This window comes from Dromaius novaehollandiae, chromosome 2, assembly GCF_036370855.1.
Source record: "Dromaius novaehollandiae isolate bDroNov1 chromosome 2, bDroNov1.hap1, whole genome shotgun sequence".
Taxonomy (NCBI): Eukaryota; Metazoa; Chordata; class Aves; order Casuariiformes; family Dromaiidae; genus Dromaius; species Dromaius novaehollandiae.
Window position 1 is genome coordinate 388,837 of NC_088099.1, and position 12,961 is coordinate 401,797.

A 12,961-nucleotide genomic window follows, 5' to 3' on the forward strand; every position below is an offset into this window, starting at 1 on the left:
TGAAGTTTGGTAGCTGACACTTCACCGGCAAATGAAGTTCCATGTTGATAAATGCGAAGTAATGGACATTGTAGGAAAAAATTACATTACTCCAGCACCTGACAGGGTTCGAAATTAACTATATCAGCCCAAGAAAGGGCCTGGCTATCGCTGCAGACAGCACAAGACCTCCGCAAACACTGTGGGCAAGGGCAGGGAATAACAGAAAATATTCCGATGCCTCATCCACATCACGTGGCACCACGCGCAGCCTCGGTCCGCCTCCCAAGGATACTGCCAAACAGGGGAGGGCAGCAAGAACGAGCATGTGCTTGAAAAGATCCCCTACGAGATGACAGGAGAGCTGGGATGGCCCAAAGGTGCGGGACCAGGCAGCCAAGAGGAAGGCTACGACGAGCTCACGTGGTAACCTGCGTGCAGAGCGCAGGGAATTCTGCCAGGGGCTGGGTCAAACACGCCTTGCAGAAAAGTAACTCATTTAATTTTAGCACTTTGAGCAGTGGTTAGTCCACTCTCTTCCCTCATAAAAGTGTTTCCATTTTTAATTACCTTCTCCACTAAGAAATTATATTGCATTTTGTGCAGCTTCAGATTCCAGCCTCTGCACCTTCTTAGGCCCCTCTCAGCTATGCTGAATGGTCCTGCAGGACCACATTTCTTTCTCTGTAGGTGCTGATAACACCAATCTTTCACTTCTCAGTCTTCATTCTGGTAAGTTGAATACCTTAATGTCCATGTCATAAATGCGTTCATCAGCCCCGAATCAATTTTGGGACCTTCTTTTGAACTCTCCCCAGTATTTCCAAGCTCTCTACTAGTCACATGATTTCAGCACACACTCATAGTCCCACGTGCAGCTGTAAAGTCAGTCTACTCTTTGGTATTCCTCTTTTCAGACACGTAAAGAACACAGGTCTCTCTCTCCATCAAAGCACGGGACTGAGAATTCATTCCTACCTATCGAGATCCAGAAACTGCAAACAGAGAGGAGATGTGGGAAGGGCAGGAATGTGTCCAAAGAGTCAACACATGGCCTTTATCAGAGCTAAGAACGTATCAGTTTAACAAGATGTACGTACAATTAATACTTTTTGCTTTATATGAGACATCCAGTGATGCTCAACATGTCTGAATCAACCACTGCAACGGGGAAGTCTTTCCTAGAATCAGTGGTTTTCAGGTGAAAACCACCTACAACAGGAAAGACTGAACAACAGAGCTGTGAAGCTCCAATGCAGACCATCACCATGAAGATCATCACCATGAAGACTGCAAGAGAGAGAACCGAAGATGAGTTGCTCTGCCATGGACAACCTGGGCCACTGGTCTACAGGCTGACCTGTAATTTGGAGCAAGATGCCAGGCGGCTGCAGTGTCTTTTGTCAAGCACAGGTCAGACTGCATTTTCTGCTTTGTTTTAACAGCAGCCTTTTGTTTCCAACACATGTACTTCACCTCTTCCCCTGCCTGTAGGCATCTGAATTAGAACTTTGTTTTGGTTTACTACAAAAGCTTATCGAGTGCTACGGGGCAGGACGACCTAGAGTAAAGTCAAATTCTCACAGACTGAGGATCCCGTTTTCTACAGGGGATGACCACGGATGCAGGCTTTGGGGGATGTGGCTGCCAAGCTAACCTCTGCCTGGACACCTTCGGATGGATTTTCAAAGACACTGCAAAGTGTGCCTCCCTGTACTTTGCAAGCTCCCTGCCAAGCTTCAGGTCCATCTTCAGAAGTCACAGAGACATCAGAATTTCTCAACAACAACAAAACGTGAGGAGATTTAGCACAGGCAAAACAACGTGTATTTCTTCAACTGGCTTGGATGAACCTTTCCAAAAAACCCCCAGCTTGAGGCAGATGCCCAGTATAGAAGAGTTTTAAATGATGAAAGTTTGGCAAGTTTACAAGCAAGCAAAAATAGGTTCTTATGGTAGGAAGTGTCTGGCAACCTTAACTACCTGGTATGCTGTCAGCTCTGCTAATACAGTTCTTCATCATCACCACTAACAGTGGATGCAGTCACAGGCATGATGGCAGTCCTGCTTCCACTGCGGGTGAGAAATCAAGGGCAAATCGAGATGGGCTGGGTGTTTCTGGCTAAGCGCAAGGCAGCTTCGCGAAGGAGATCTCAGAGTCCCCGAGACCCAGCAGGACTCCTGGGCCCCCAGGCTCCGGGTCTGGCGGAGCTGCCCGCCGAGGAGCAGACCTTTCCTACCTTCTGCTGCCGTGCTGGGGCCATCGGGCCGAGTGGTCCCCGTGCTCTTTTTCCTGCGATGTTTCTTCCTGTTCGCGTGCGGCGACGGAGGTGGCTCCAGCTTCGGGCTGGCAGCGTTGGAAACGTTTGGGCTGGAGCTGAGGGAATCGGCAGTGCCGTTCGCTAGAAACAAAGATCAAGACAGGGATGTACACGCCGTCAGCGAGACTCTGCTCTTCCTAAAGGCAGCCGAGCGTCCCGGAGACGGCGCCAGCACCCACCGGGCTCCCCCCGCCCGGCCCCGCTGCACGGGACGGCCTCCGCGCTGGGTCCCGTCCCCCGGGGCAGCTCCGGCGCCCGCCTGGCTCCGGGACGGGGGACTCCTCCCGCCCAGGCCCCGCTGGGACGACGGCCACGCGGCACGGGGCGGCCTGACGCAGCGACCCTACGAGCGGCTCCGCGAGGCCGAGGGTCTGCCGGGGCGATGCCCGGGGACCGCTGCCGGTCCCCGCGTCCCCACGTCCCCGCGGCGGGCACGGCTCTCCCTCCCTCCCGCGCCGCTCTGCCCTGCCAGCCGAGGGGACGGGGCTGCCGCACTCAGGAACCGAAGCGTGATGGTCTCCATAGGCTCCCGATACGGAGCTGGAGAAGCTGCATCCCCAGCAGCAACGCACCAAATTTATCCTCAATCATACTGTTCCTTACAATTAATAGCAGAATTAGAAACAATCAGGGAGCTGCCTAATTACTGTCAATTAGAGCGCGCTAATCAAGCTCCGATCACACACACACACGCTGCCGCTGCACTCACCATTAAATGTCAAATTTCATTAGAGACCAGCAACAAAATCAAAAGCCTGACATTCAATTTCAGCAGCACACACAGCGCAGGCTTCCAATCAGCATAAAAATGCAGACTCCGGGGAAGGCGGCGAGGCGCAGGAGCCTCGCTGCACCGTTAACCCTCTCCGAAAAGCGCTCCTGCCTCGCCGGGGTCCCCCGCCCCGAGGACGCGGCCGGCGGCTCAGCACCCACGGCACTCCTGCCCGGGGCAGCTCCCTGCCCTCCCTGCGGTAACCTCACGTCTCCCTTCGGCTCCCAACCGCTAATTTCCATGTTCGGCAGCACCTGAAATTAAGAAAGCAATCAGCGTCTAACGAGGGCAGCACCCTCTAACAGCCGGGGCTGCCGGCGACTCGGCGAGCCCCGTCTCCCTCGCCAGCCTGGTTCCTGCTCTGCCTTTCCAGCCGGGCTCAGTAAAGCCAGGCTGGTCAGACAGACGTCTAGCAGCGGGACGGAGAGGGCTGCAGCCAGCAGCGAGGGGCAGTCCCATCTGAAAGTCTGGGATCGCAGCCGATGTGTCCCCCCGGTCAGGGCTGGGAGAGGACGCAGCATCACAGCTCTTCCTCCTCTGATTCCTGCTACATTTGACACATACTGGCAGGGGTTTTCTGCTGCCACGTATCCACCGGGAAATGGTTCATAGTTGACAATTAGGAGAGATAAATCTAATAAATTAGACTCCATTTTTATATATATAAGTTACTAATATGATCCAGCAGGACTTTGCAGAGCAGGTGTGAGGAGCACACGTCTCAGCGCGGGGGTCGCAGGGGACCTGAACTTTCCCGGCGTGGGGCTACACGTGGCGCTCCCGCCTGCCCGCCGCCCCTCCGGCACCGCAGCACGCTGCGGGGGCCCGGCACCCCCCGCCCGCGCAAGCCGACCTCCCCGACGTCCCCGCTCTGCCCCTGCCCGGCGGCTGAAGGCCACGGCGGGGGGTCTGGGGGCTTCCAGGGCCCCTAACGGGATGGGGACGGGACTGCAACGGGATGGGGAAGACCGAAACGCACCCCCTCCCTGAGATCGGGTACGGCTTTTCAGACATAGACTGTTCCCCCTGCTTCCCCGGCACCACAGAGGCGAGGTCCTCGGACCCATCCAAGGACTTCCAGGCCCCATCTCCCACGGGAGCCTGCAGCTGGAATCCTTCCGGACACGTGCGGTGCCTCCTGGCTCCTTCCTCGGCCGCCCTGAGGTTAAGGCAGCTCCTCGGCCCTCGCAGGTGGGCCCTAACGGCCCTCCCGAAAGGACACACACGAAACGTGCTGCAGCGCGTGGACGCGAGCCGCACCGCCTGCCCCGCACCTCTGCAAGCTGCAGCCGAAGGGGACGGTTCATCCCCCGCTGCTGAACATCAGCCTGCATCCTCTGCGCATCCCTGCAAGTATCCGAGAAACTGTTTGGCTCCAAGCAGGAATACTCCTCACCCTACCCTGCAGTTCACAGCTGGAAATACAGAGGAGAAAGTCGGATCCGGGCTGCGCAGACCGAGCAGCACAACGGAGCGCAAGGAGCGCGGAGCGTGGCCCGGCCGGGTGCGGGTGCGCTTCCTTCGGCTGCCCGGCCCCAGGGCCGAGGCCCGGGGTTTCCCCCCAGCGCCGACCTTTCCTAGCAGCCCCAGGACGGGATAGGGACGCGGGCAGGGAGCAGATCGCTGTTTCCCCTGCCAAAGCACGGGTGACAGGCTGCCCAGCTCCAAGCGGGCAACCAGCTACGCCGCTGCGCCAGGAGCCCCGAGGAAGCCCCAGCAGCGGCGGACCCCCAGCACCCCCTCCCCGCCGGTCCGGAGGGGTAGCAGCGGGGCGGGCGGCCCCAGCCGCAGTGCCGTGGGGCCGGTGCACGGCTGCCTGCGCAGCGGGGCTCCCCGGGGAGCCGGCGGGCAGCTCCCGGTGCCGGGGACGTAGCAGCGGCACCGCGTCGACACCTCGCCCCTGCGTGCCGCCGGGAGAAGCCGCGGCAGCTTGCTGCTGCCTGCATCAACCGCTGCGTTACCGCGCAGGGAACAGGTTGCCTGGGGGGGGGCGGCAAGCACGGGTGGGTTCCTGGAGCGGAGGGGCAGCGCGCTCCCTGCACCGACCGGGACCGCGCCGGGGCAGCCCGCTCCGCCGGCCCCACGGAGGGATGAGCCGCGCCGTGCACGGAGGGACGCGCGCGGTGCCGGCTGCACGAGGGCAGCGCACGCAGCTCGGAGGACGTGGGTGGGAAGGGTCCGGGCGCCGGGCAGCAGCCCCCCGGCACGGTGCCGCTCCCCGGGCGGGTGGAGCAGCGGCCGCGCTCCCGCACCCCGCTTCCGCCGGCGCGGAGCAGCGATGCCGGCCCCGCCGTGGCCGCGTCCGCGCGCGGGGCGGGGGCGAGGGCTGCCGGCACATTACTGCTCAGAGCTGCGCCCTTCCGCTCCCGTCGCCTGCGCTGCCCCATCAGCAGTAACAGTCTGATTAATTCGCTTCCAGCAGGGAGCTGATGGGGCCAATGATGGAGCCGCTGCATCAGGCGCGCTGAAATTGATAGTTTTTCACAGTTACAAATGAGGAGCCTCCTCAGCTGCAAATGGCGCCCGCACAGTCGGACTCCGGTAATGATCATAAAGAGGCTCTCTTTAAACTGCGAAAGCCCCTGGGACCGAGCGGGGGGGCGGCTGCCGCGCTAATGAGAACTACAAGGGGCGAGCAGGCATGGAAATGGCTCCTCCACTCTTGATGTGCATTTAACTGCTTTTTTAGTGCGGCGGCAGAGCCAGGAACGAAGGAGTGATGAATGCAGCACAAAAGCATTTATTTTCCAATTCGGCAAAGTGGCTACGTTGGGAAATGTATGAATTATTTTAATTCACTCAACTGTCCTGAAACATCAGAGAGAGCGAGCGAGCGTGGGGGAGGGGGCGGGACGCGGGCGGCGTGCGCGCGGGAGAGCAATGACTCCCGTTCCTTCAGCTGCCCCCAAATCTGGGGGCCGGGGGGCTGGCGAGGAGCAGGGGTGGGAGAAGGCGCTGGTCACCCCTCGCCCGGGGAGCCGCGCGGACGGCGGAGGGGAGCTCGCAGCACCCGTCGGCTGGGGGAGGCTGCTCCCCCCGGGGAAGGTGCATCCCCCCCCGGCACCCCCCGCCCAGCCGGCCCTGCCGAAGGGGCACGGTCCGACGAGACCCCCCAGGCTGCCAACACGCCGAACCAACCCCGGGCTGCCGCAGCCCTGGGTGCCAAATACCCCCCCCCTTGCCCCCCCAACCCGGTGCAGCTGGGAGGATGGGGGCCAGAGGAGCTACTCACGGGGGTTGGGGCAGCCGCTGGGGACGGCCACGGCCTCGTTCCACTGGTCGGCACTGGAGACGGAGTAGGAGCGCTGGTGCATGCCGTCCGGCTTGGAGCTGAAGCCCACCAGGTTGATGCCGCTGAGGGAGCGCTCCGAGTGCAGCGAGGTGCTGCTGGCCGAGTGCGGGGCGCCTGCAAGAGAGCCGCGAGCTCAGCGCACGCTGCTGCTGCCCCGGGGCACAGCGGAGCGAGGAAGGGCTGTGCTGCACCCGCCGTGACACGTCCCCGGGACCCTGCAGGTCTCCTGGCCCGAGGGGCGCCAGCCCGTCACCCGCAACGGGCCGCCCGAGCGGAGAGCACTGCCCAGCACGCAGCGTATCTCAGTGGCAGACCCCGCGTGGCAGGTCGCGCCTCGGCCCCCCAAAACGCCCGGCTGGCCGGGAGCTGAGCCAGCCGCGTGCGGGGCTCCCAAGGGGCAGCTCTGGCCCGGACACACGGCACGTCCCAGCCAGACGCCGATTCCTGCCTGGCTCCTCTCCCCTGGGCAGACACCTCCGTACATGCGGCCAGCGTGCCTCAGCGGGGCTCCCATCACACGCACACGCATGCACACGTATGCACACACACACACGCACACGCATGCACACACACATGCACACGTACACACAGTCCCCATCGCCTCCCCCAGCAAACTCCCCCCTTGCGACACCCCACACCGGCATCCGGACACGGCTCCTGCCTCCACCAGAGCTCGGAGCTGGAGCTCGTGGCCTGCTCACAGCCCTCGCCGCGGCCTCAAGGCACCGGGACAAACCCAAGTTCACCCCACAACCCCGGCGCCCATCGTCACTCCTCATCTTTACTGCTCGTGTCTCCCTAGCTAGAACCACAGACGTGCTGGAGGCACCGAAAGTAAATGCAGAACGAGACGGCGAGCACGGAGGGGAAAGCAGGGGAGCGGAGGGGGAGGTGGGGCCTCCCCCCGCCTGGAAGCCCCTGAGCTGCCGCCCCGGAGCTCGAGCCCCTGGGAGACGCACGGTTTCGGGACTAGGGGCAGCCAGGGAGGGCAGGATCACTGAGAGACCCAGACTGGGTCAGGTGTTGCTGCATCACAGGAATATCCAAAATTTTCGGACTAGCAAACAGCAGTCTTGAGAGGGAGCGGAAACCTTGCTGCCCAAGGCTGCAGGCGATCTGCTGCGGAGCAGCCCGGGGGGGGGGGGGGGATCACCCCCGTCTGCCCACCACCAGCACCTCCCTGCGCCCTCCCCGCTGCGCCAGCGCCCTGGGAAGAGCCGCGAGCAGCAGCGGGCGAGCGGGTCCCTCCCCCGGGCCGGAGCTGCGGAAGCCGGCTCCTCCGGTCCATCTCCCGCGCCCCGTGTCCGGGCCCCGCACAGGCAGCAGAGCCCCGGTCCGCACCGCAGCACCAGCCCGGGCCACGGCCCGCCTTCCCCTGCCAGGAGCCCCTCCGCGAGCCCTGGCCGCCCGTCCCACTGTGCACACCGTGGGCTCAGCGCTCGCAGCGGCGGGGGGACGGCTCGGTCCTGTCCCCGGTGCTGCCACGTCCCCCTGCCCCTGCCCAGTCCTGTCCCCATCCCCTGCTGCCCGGCACCGCCACGTCCCCCAGCCCGTGCTGCCTGGCACCGCCGCGTCCCCCTGCCCCTGCCCAGTCCTGTCCCCATCCCCTGCTGCCCGGCACTGCCACGTCCCCCTGCCCCTGCCCAGTCCTGTCCCCATCCCCTGCTGCCCGGCACTGCCACGTCCCCCTGCCCCTGCCCAGTCCTGTCCCCATCCCCTGCTGCCCGGCACCGCCACGTCCCCCAGCCCGTGCTGCCCGGCACCGCCGCGTCCCCCTGCCCGGCACCACCACGTCCCCTGCCCGGGCGCGGGCGGGCACTGGGAATCGCGGGCCCGTCTGCTGGGAGACGGGCTGCTGCACGCTCCCCCCTCCCTTCCCCTTGTTCAGCGCCACAGAAACACGTGTAAAACCATGACACTGACTTTGCCTCTAATTAGCCCTTAATTTACAAGACACACTCGGAAGGGTAATTAGCTGGCACTCCGCTCCTGCCTGCTGCATCCATCTCCTCTCGCCTGCTCGCGGGAGGGAGCTGGCTGCTGCGGAGCGGGGACGACGCTGCTCCCCCGGGACGGGACGGGGACGGGACGGGACGGGGACGGCACCGCCGGCACGACGGTCTGCCCGGAGGCCAAGCTGCCCTCCAGCTGTGCCCCCCCCCGCCGGGACCCCCCGGATGTGTGACAGCGCAGGGTGCGCGGGGAAAGGCAGTGACGGCCGGCATCCCCCTGGAAGTGACGCCACCGACCGCCACTTGAAACGGCCCCTTTAGGTTGGGAGAGCAAAGCGGAAGGTAAACAAGAGGCTGCACGTAAAACACGACCTCCCTCTCCGAGCCGAAGCCTCCAGGAGCTGAGCTCTCTCTGAACCTGCCCACAGCCCCTCGAGCAACGTCCTTCCAACCACTGTTTCCTCAAAATGTGAAAAAGAGATTCATGCAGACACGTTAGTGCGACCTCACCAGCAGGCAAGGCTTCATGATGCCTCTCTAAGCAAAGCCTAATTGATCACACGACAGTAAACATCGTTGTTCCAAGAGTGGACGCTGGCAGAACGACCGGGCAAAAGGCTCAAGACCAGGCAAAGCAGAAGTTCTTCATTAACGCGTGGATGGGCACAGACCCGGATAAAGGTGAGGTAACAAAAACAGGTATTATCAGACGGGAAGGAGATCATTCGCAGAGTCACTTGAGGATCTTTGGACAAATCTAATTTAACATTTTCAATAGTGATTTGGGCAAAACGGTATGTGTTCTGGTGAAATTTCTGTGTGACGTTAAGTTGGAAGCACTGCCAGCACCAAGGAGATGAAGGTATCATACAGGGCTGCATGGTTTTGAAAAGTGCGGTAACAAAAACACGACAAAATTTAGTCAGCAGAGAGCGCGAAGATGTGCACTCTGGAACTAAGGGGCTCGATCCAGACAACCCCGGGAAGGTGCTTACTGGTTTCCAGGGGATCTGGATCACACCGTAATGAGAAGGATGTCTGCACCGAGCGGGGGGTCCTCAGCTGCAAGCACCAGTGAAGGAGGAACCCTGCAACTACTTCACCGCCGCAGGACCGAGCCGCAGCACCAACACAGCTGAAAAGCCAAACGTGATCCCAAACGTGCACGAGGTGCGTCCTGCAGAACCGGGAAGCACGCACACCTCCTGCGCAACGCTGGCATGATTCCTCACCTAGGACCTCATACACAACCCCTTAAAAAATAATTCAAGGGGGAAGAGGTACAGAAAAGCAGAGGTGGCTATCCATTCCCACTAACCCTGCTAATCTAACGGCACACATCCTGCGTCCTGCTGTCCTGAGCTAACAGAGACTGCCAGTGATAATGACACAAAGTGAATGGATCTGCTACATCACACTTTTTTTTAAATGGGAGCAACACAGAAATATCCACAGCCTCATTCAGGAAAAGACTATTCCTTCTCCTCCTTGAAGACGCCATAATCCAGCAACGAAGAAAACAAGCCTGTACCCATCAGCTCTACCTCCTGCCACCAGCATCGAACCGCCCCCTTGGGAGCCGGGCACAGCGAGGGCTGGAGCCTGCCTTTGGCCAGGACGCGGAAGAGAGACCGCGTCGGCTGCACGCAGGGATGTGCTCCGTGCACCAGCAGACACAGGACAGATATCAGTGATTACTGCTGGCCTAACCCCTTTGCTGCGTTTGACGCTGTCAGCCAAGGAATACTGCCGTTTCGACCAGAGAAAGGGGATGGTCATGAAGGTTCATCCTGCCTTGTCCAACGCACACAGCAGACTGCAACGTAAAAACGTCTGCACATCATTAGCCTCCCTCCCTGCTGCTAGCTCAAAGGAAACAGTTCTCTCTTGCTGGGTTTATTCAGCACTAAGGGGTGGCCGATAGCACACCTGGTCAGACGGCAGAGAAATACCGCTCGGCCTCTGCTTCATCCCATCAGCTGCACCACCACCACCGTCAGGACGGCTTGGCTGGAGAAGATCATCTGAACCCGAGCAAGGCAGAAGCGAGGTTGGCAGGGGAAACGCTTTGGAAAGTTTGCTGCTTCAGTGAAATCCAAAGGCCAAGACTAATGAACACATCAGTGTTGTCCAGAGTTGGGCTCAGTCTCAGTTTCTCCACTGACACTACGTTCCGGCACAGCACAGTTAGCTATGGACGGGTCACCGTCTTTGCCTGAACAAGCAGACGTGGCCTCAGCCGGTGGACACAACCTGGCCTCAGCCGTTCACGCTGCCATCGCTCCTCAGCTGGATCACCCCAAAACACTACTTATCTGCGTGTGAAGCAACACCGGCACAGCGACGCAGGGGTGGCAGCTGGCTTGGGGCCATTCCTGGGGAAAGGGCAGGAGGCTAGCCAGGCGCGCAGTCTGCCTCAGATACGACTCCTTGTACGTCTTTACATCTCCCAGAGACATGCACTGCTGGAAGCACATCAACCCCCCCCCGCGTTTTATGCTAACTTCTTACAGCGTAACCAGCCAAGTGTAAGGCCCTTTAAGGAATTTCAGGCCCTAGGTCAGGAATATCTAAGAGATTCTTTACGGACCCAGGATCAAGAACAGTCATAACTGACACAGTCATAACCAACACTCACACTGCCTTAGCACGACCAACCGCAGCTCACCCAGCTTCCCCGGGGCTGCCAGGACAGGAGCCCAGACCTCCAGAAACTAACGCTTGTCGCAGAATTCACCACTCTCCAAGCGCAAGGGACGCAGCTTTGTCCCATCTCGTCTCTCCTAATTACAGCGCAGTGTGTCGTCGCAAAACATTCTAGGCAAACTGTAAGACCCGACTGAAACAAGATTCTTCAGTGCATGATTCACCCTGGGGAGAGCGTGCGGAAAAGCAACACGCGGCACACGTAGTCACGCTGCCTAATGCATCGGCAGAAGATGCTCTGGTTACGCAGCGACGACCCCCACAGAGGAGCCTCAAAAGAGTAACCAAAAGACACCCCTGGGGGCTGGGGCACCCTGAACTTTAAAGCGGCACAAGCTGGACGTCACTTTGGGGATCCACTCTTGGTCAGCGGCCCAGGACAGCACAGGCCATTTTGCTAAGTGCCAGGCTTTCCTGTGCCGTGGGAGCAGGCACGCTTCCCCCAGGCAGCTGGAAGCAGCTACCGGATGGCGTGAGATGGTACTGGAGACCTCCCCTGAAGTCACCCGGAGGCTAGGGAACGCCTGTTTTCCTTTGGACTGCAACAGGCTAACAGCACGCACAGTCAGCACACTGCGCGCTAGAGCTGCTCGCTGTCTGCCTGACCACGGCCCACAGAGCCGGCAGCCAGCATGCCCCAGCCGCACGTCAAGGTATCTGCTGCCGACTGCTACGCGTTTGTTGCCATTAGAAAACGACAGTTGAACTCACGTCAGTGCACAGAATCTAAAGCGTTCTGTTGGCATCTGCAGCCGGGCCACGTCTCGAAAGCCTCCCCAGAGGGGCGCGAGGGAGGCAGCCCCGGCAGCGCCGGCCTCCGAAGCACGGCTTGCGGGCGGCAGAGGAGGTGGCCTGGAGGGACACCCAGCTCCAGCCGGTGGGAGACTCTTCAGCTCCCAGAGACCAACCGGTTCTTGGGCGGGGGGGGTGGAAAGCCAGCAGCCTGGTGAAGCTGACTGCCTGCAAAATCCCTGCTGCTAAAGACATAACTCACCCTTCTTCTCCAACGGGAGATCGGCGGCCGGGAGCACAGGAATGCGGCTGTCCCGGGAGCACCTTGCAGCTGGCCCCATCCCACCAGGCAGAGGGTCAGACTCCGAGGCGACTAATCAGGTTGGGTTTTGTGAACAAAGTGCTGCATGCTGCTTTGCTGAAAATATATGCAGTTCTCTCCTCTCGAGCAGTTCCTACCAGCAACGAGCCCAAAATACACCAGCTAGCGCTCACCAGCCAGAAGTGCTGGGGATGGAGACATGTCATTTGGAAGCCATCAACCGCAAGCTCTTCCTGGGAGATGGCAACACCAAGCACCTACGCAACTCTCGGGCACAGCGGGGCAGGCTCAGAGATGACAGATGCCCTTCCAGCTCTGTCAACAGCGAGTATCTGTGTGAAAGCACCGACAGAAACTGCAGGCGACGGAGGTTTCCCAGCCCTGCTTCTGAGCAAGGCCATCAGGACCTGCCAGCTTGCACACAGCGGGAGCCCCTGCCTTTCACCGGGCTTCGCAGATGCTCTGACACAGGGGGAACCTCTCTCCCTTCTTAGCACTGCACTCGGAGAACAAATTTTCGGACAAATGCACTTGGATAAGTGATTATGTAACACCCCAGCTATTGCCAAAGCTAGTATGTGGCGAGGTACCCACCCCGCCTGCAGAGACAGCTCTGCACAGCCCAGACGTCCCTTTGAGGACCGAAAATCGAGGTGCCTCCAGCAGCACAGGACGAGCTGACCGTGCCGGGGTTATCGTTCCATACTGTCATCACGGGCACGTTTCTCCGCCGGTGAGAAGTCAAACTGGCACAAGTCACCGTCAGTTCGGACGGTGGCTGACTCGACGCGGACCCAGCAGGAACGCAGCAGAGCAGAGCAGAGCACGCAGGCACGGCTGCGAGGGCTGCCCCTAAAACCCTCCGAAACCAGGAGCGCTCAAGCT

The 12,961-nt window shown here is 60.4% G+C and overlaps 1 protein-coding gene across 1 annotated transcript in view; it reads right to left on the reverse strand.

Annotated features, from left to right (window-relative positions):
- LOC112992644 (arf-GAP with GTPase, ANK repeat and PH domain-containing protein 3-like) overlaps window positions 1-12,961 on the reverse strand; it is a 105,503-nt gene that overhangs the window by 13,211 nt on the left and 79,331 nt on the right. Inside the window, exons 12-13 of the mRNA XM_064505529.1 lie at window positions 6,305-6,478; window positions 2,220-2,381 (exon numbers count right to left, since the gene is read on the reverse strand). Coding sequence (XP_064361599.1) covers window positions 2,220-2,381; window positions 6,305-6,478 — 336 coding nt within the window. The remainder of the gene's footprint in view (window positions 1-2,219; window positions 2,382-6,304; window positions 6,479-12,961) is intronic.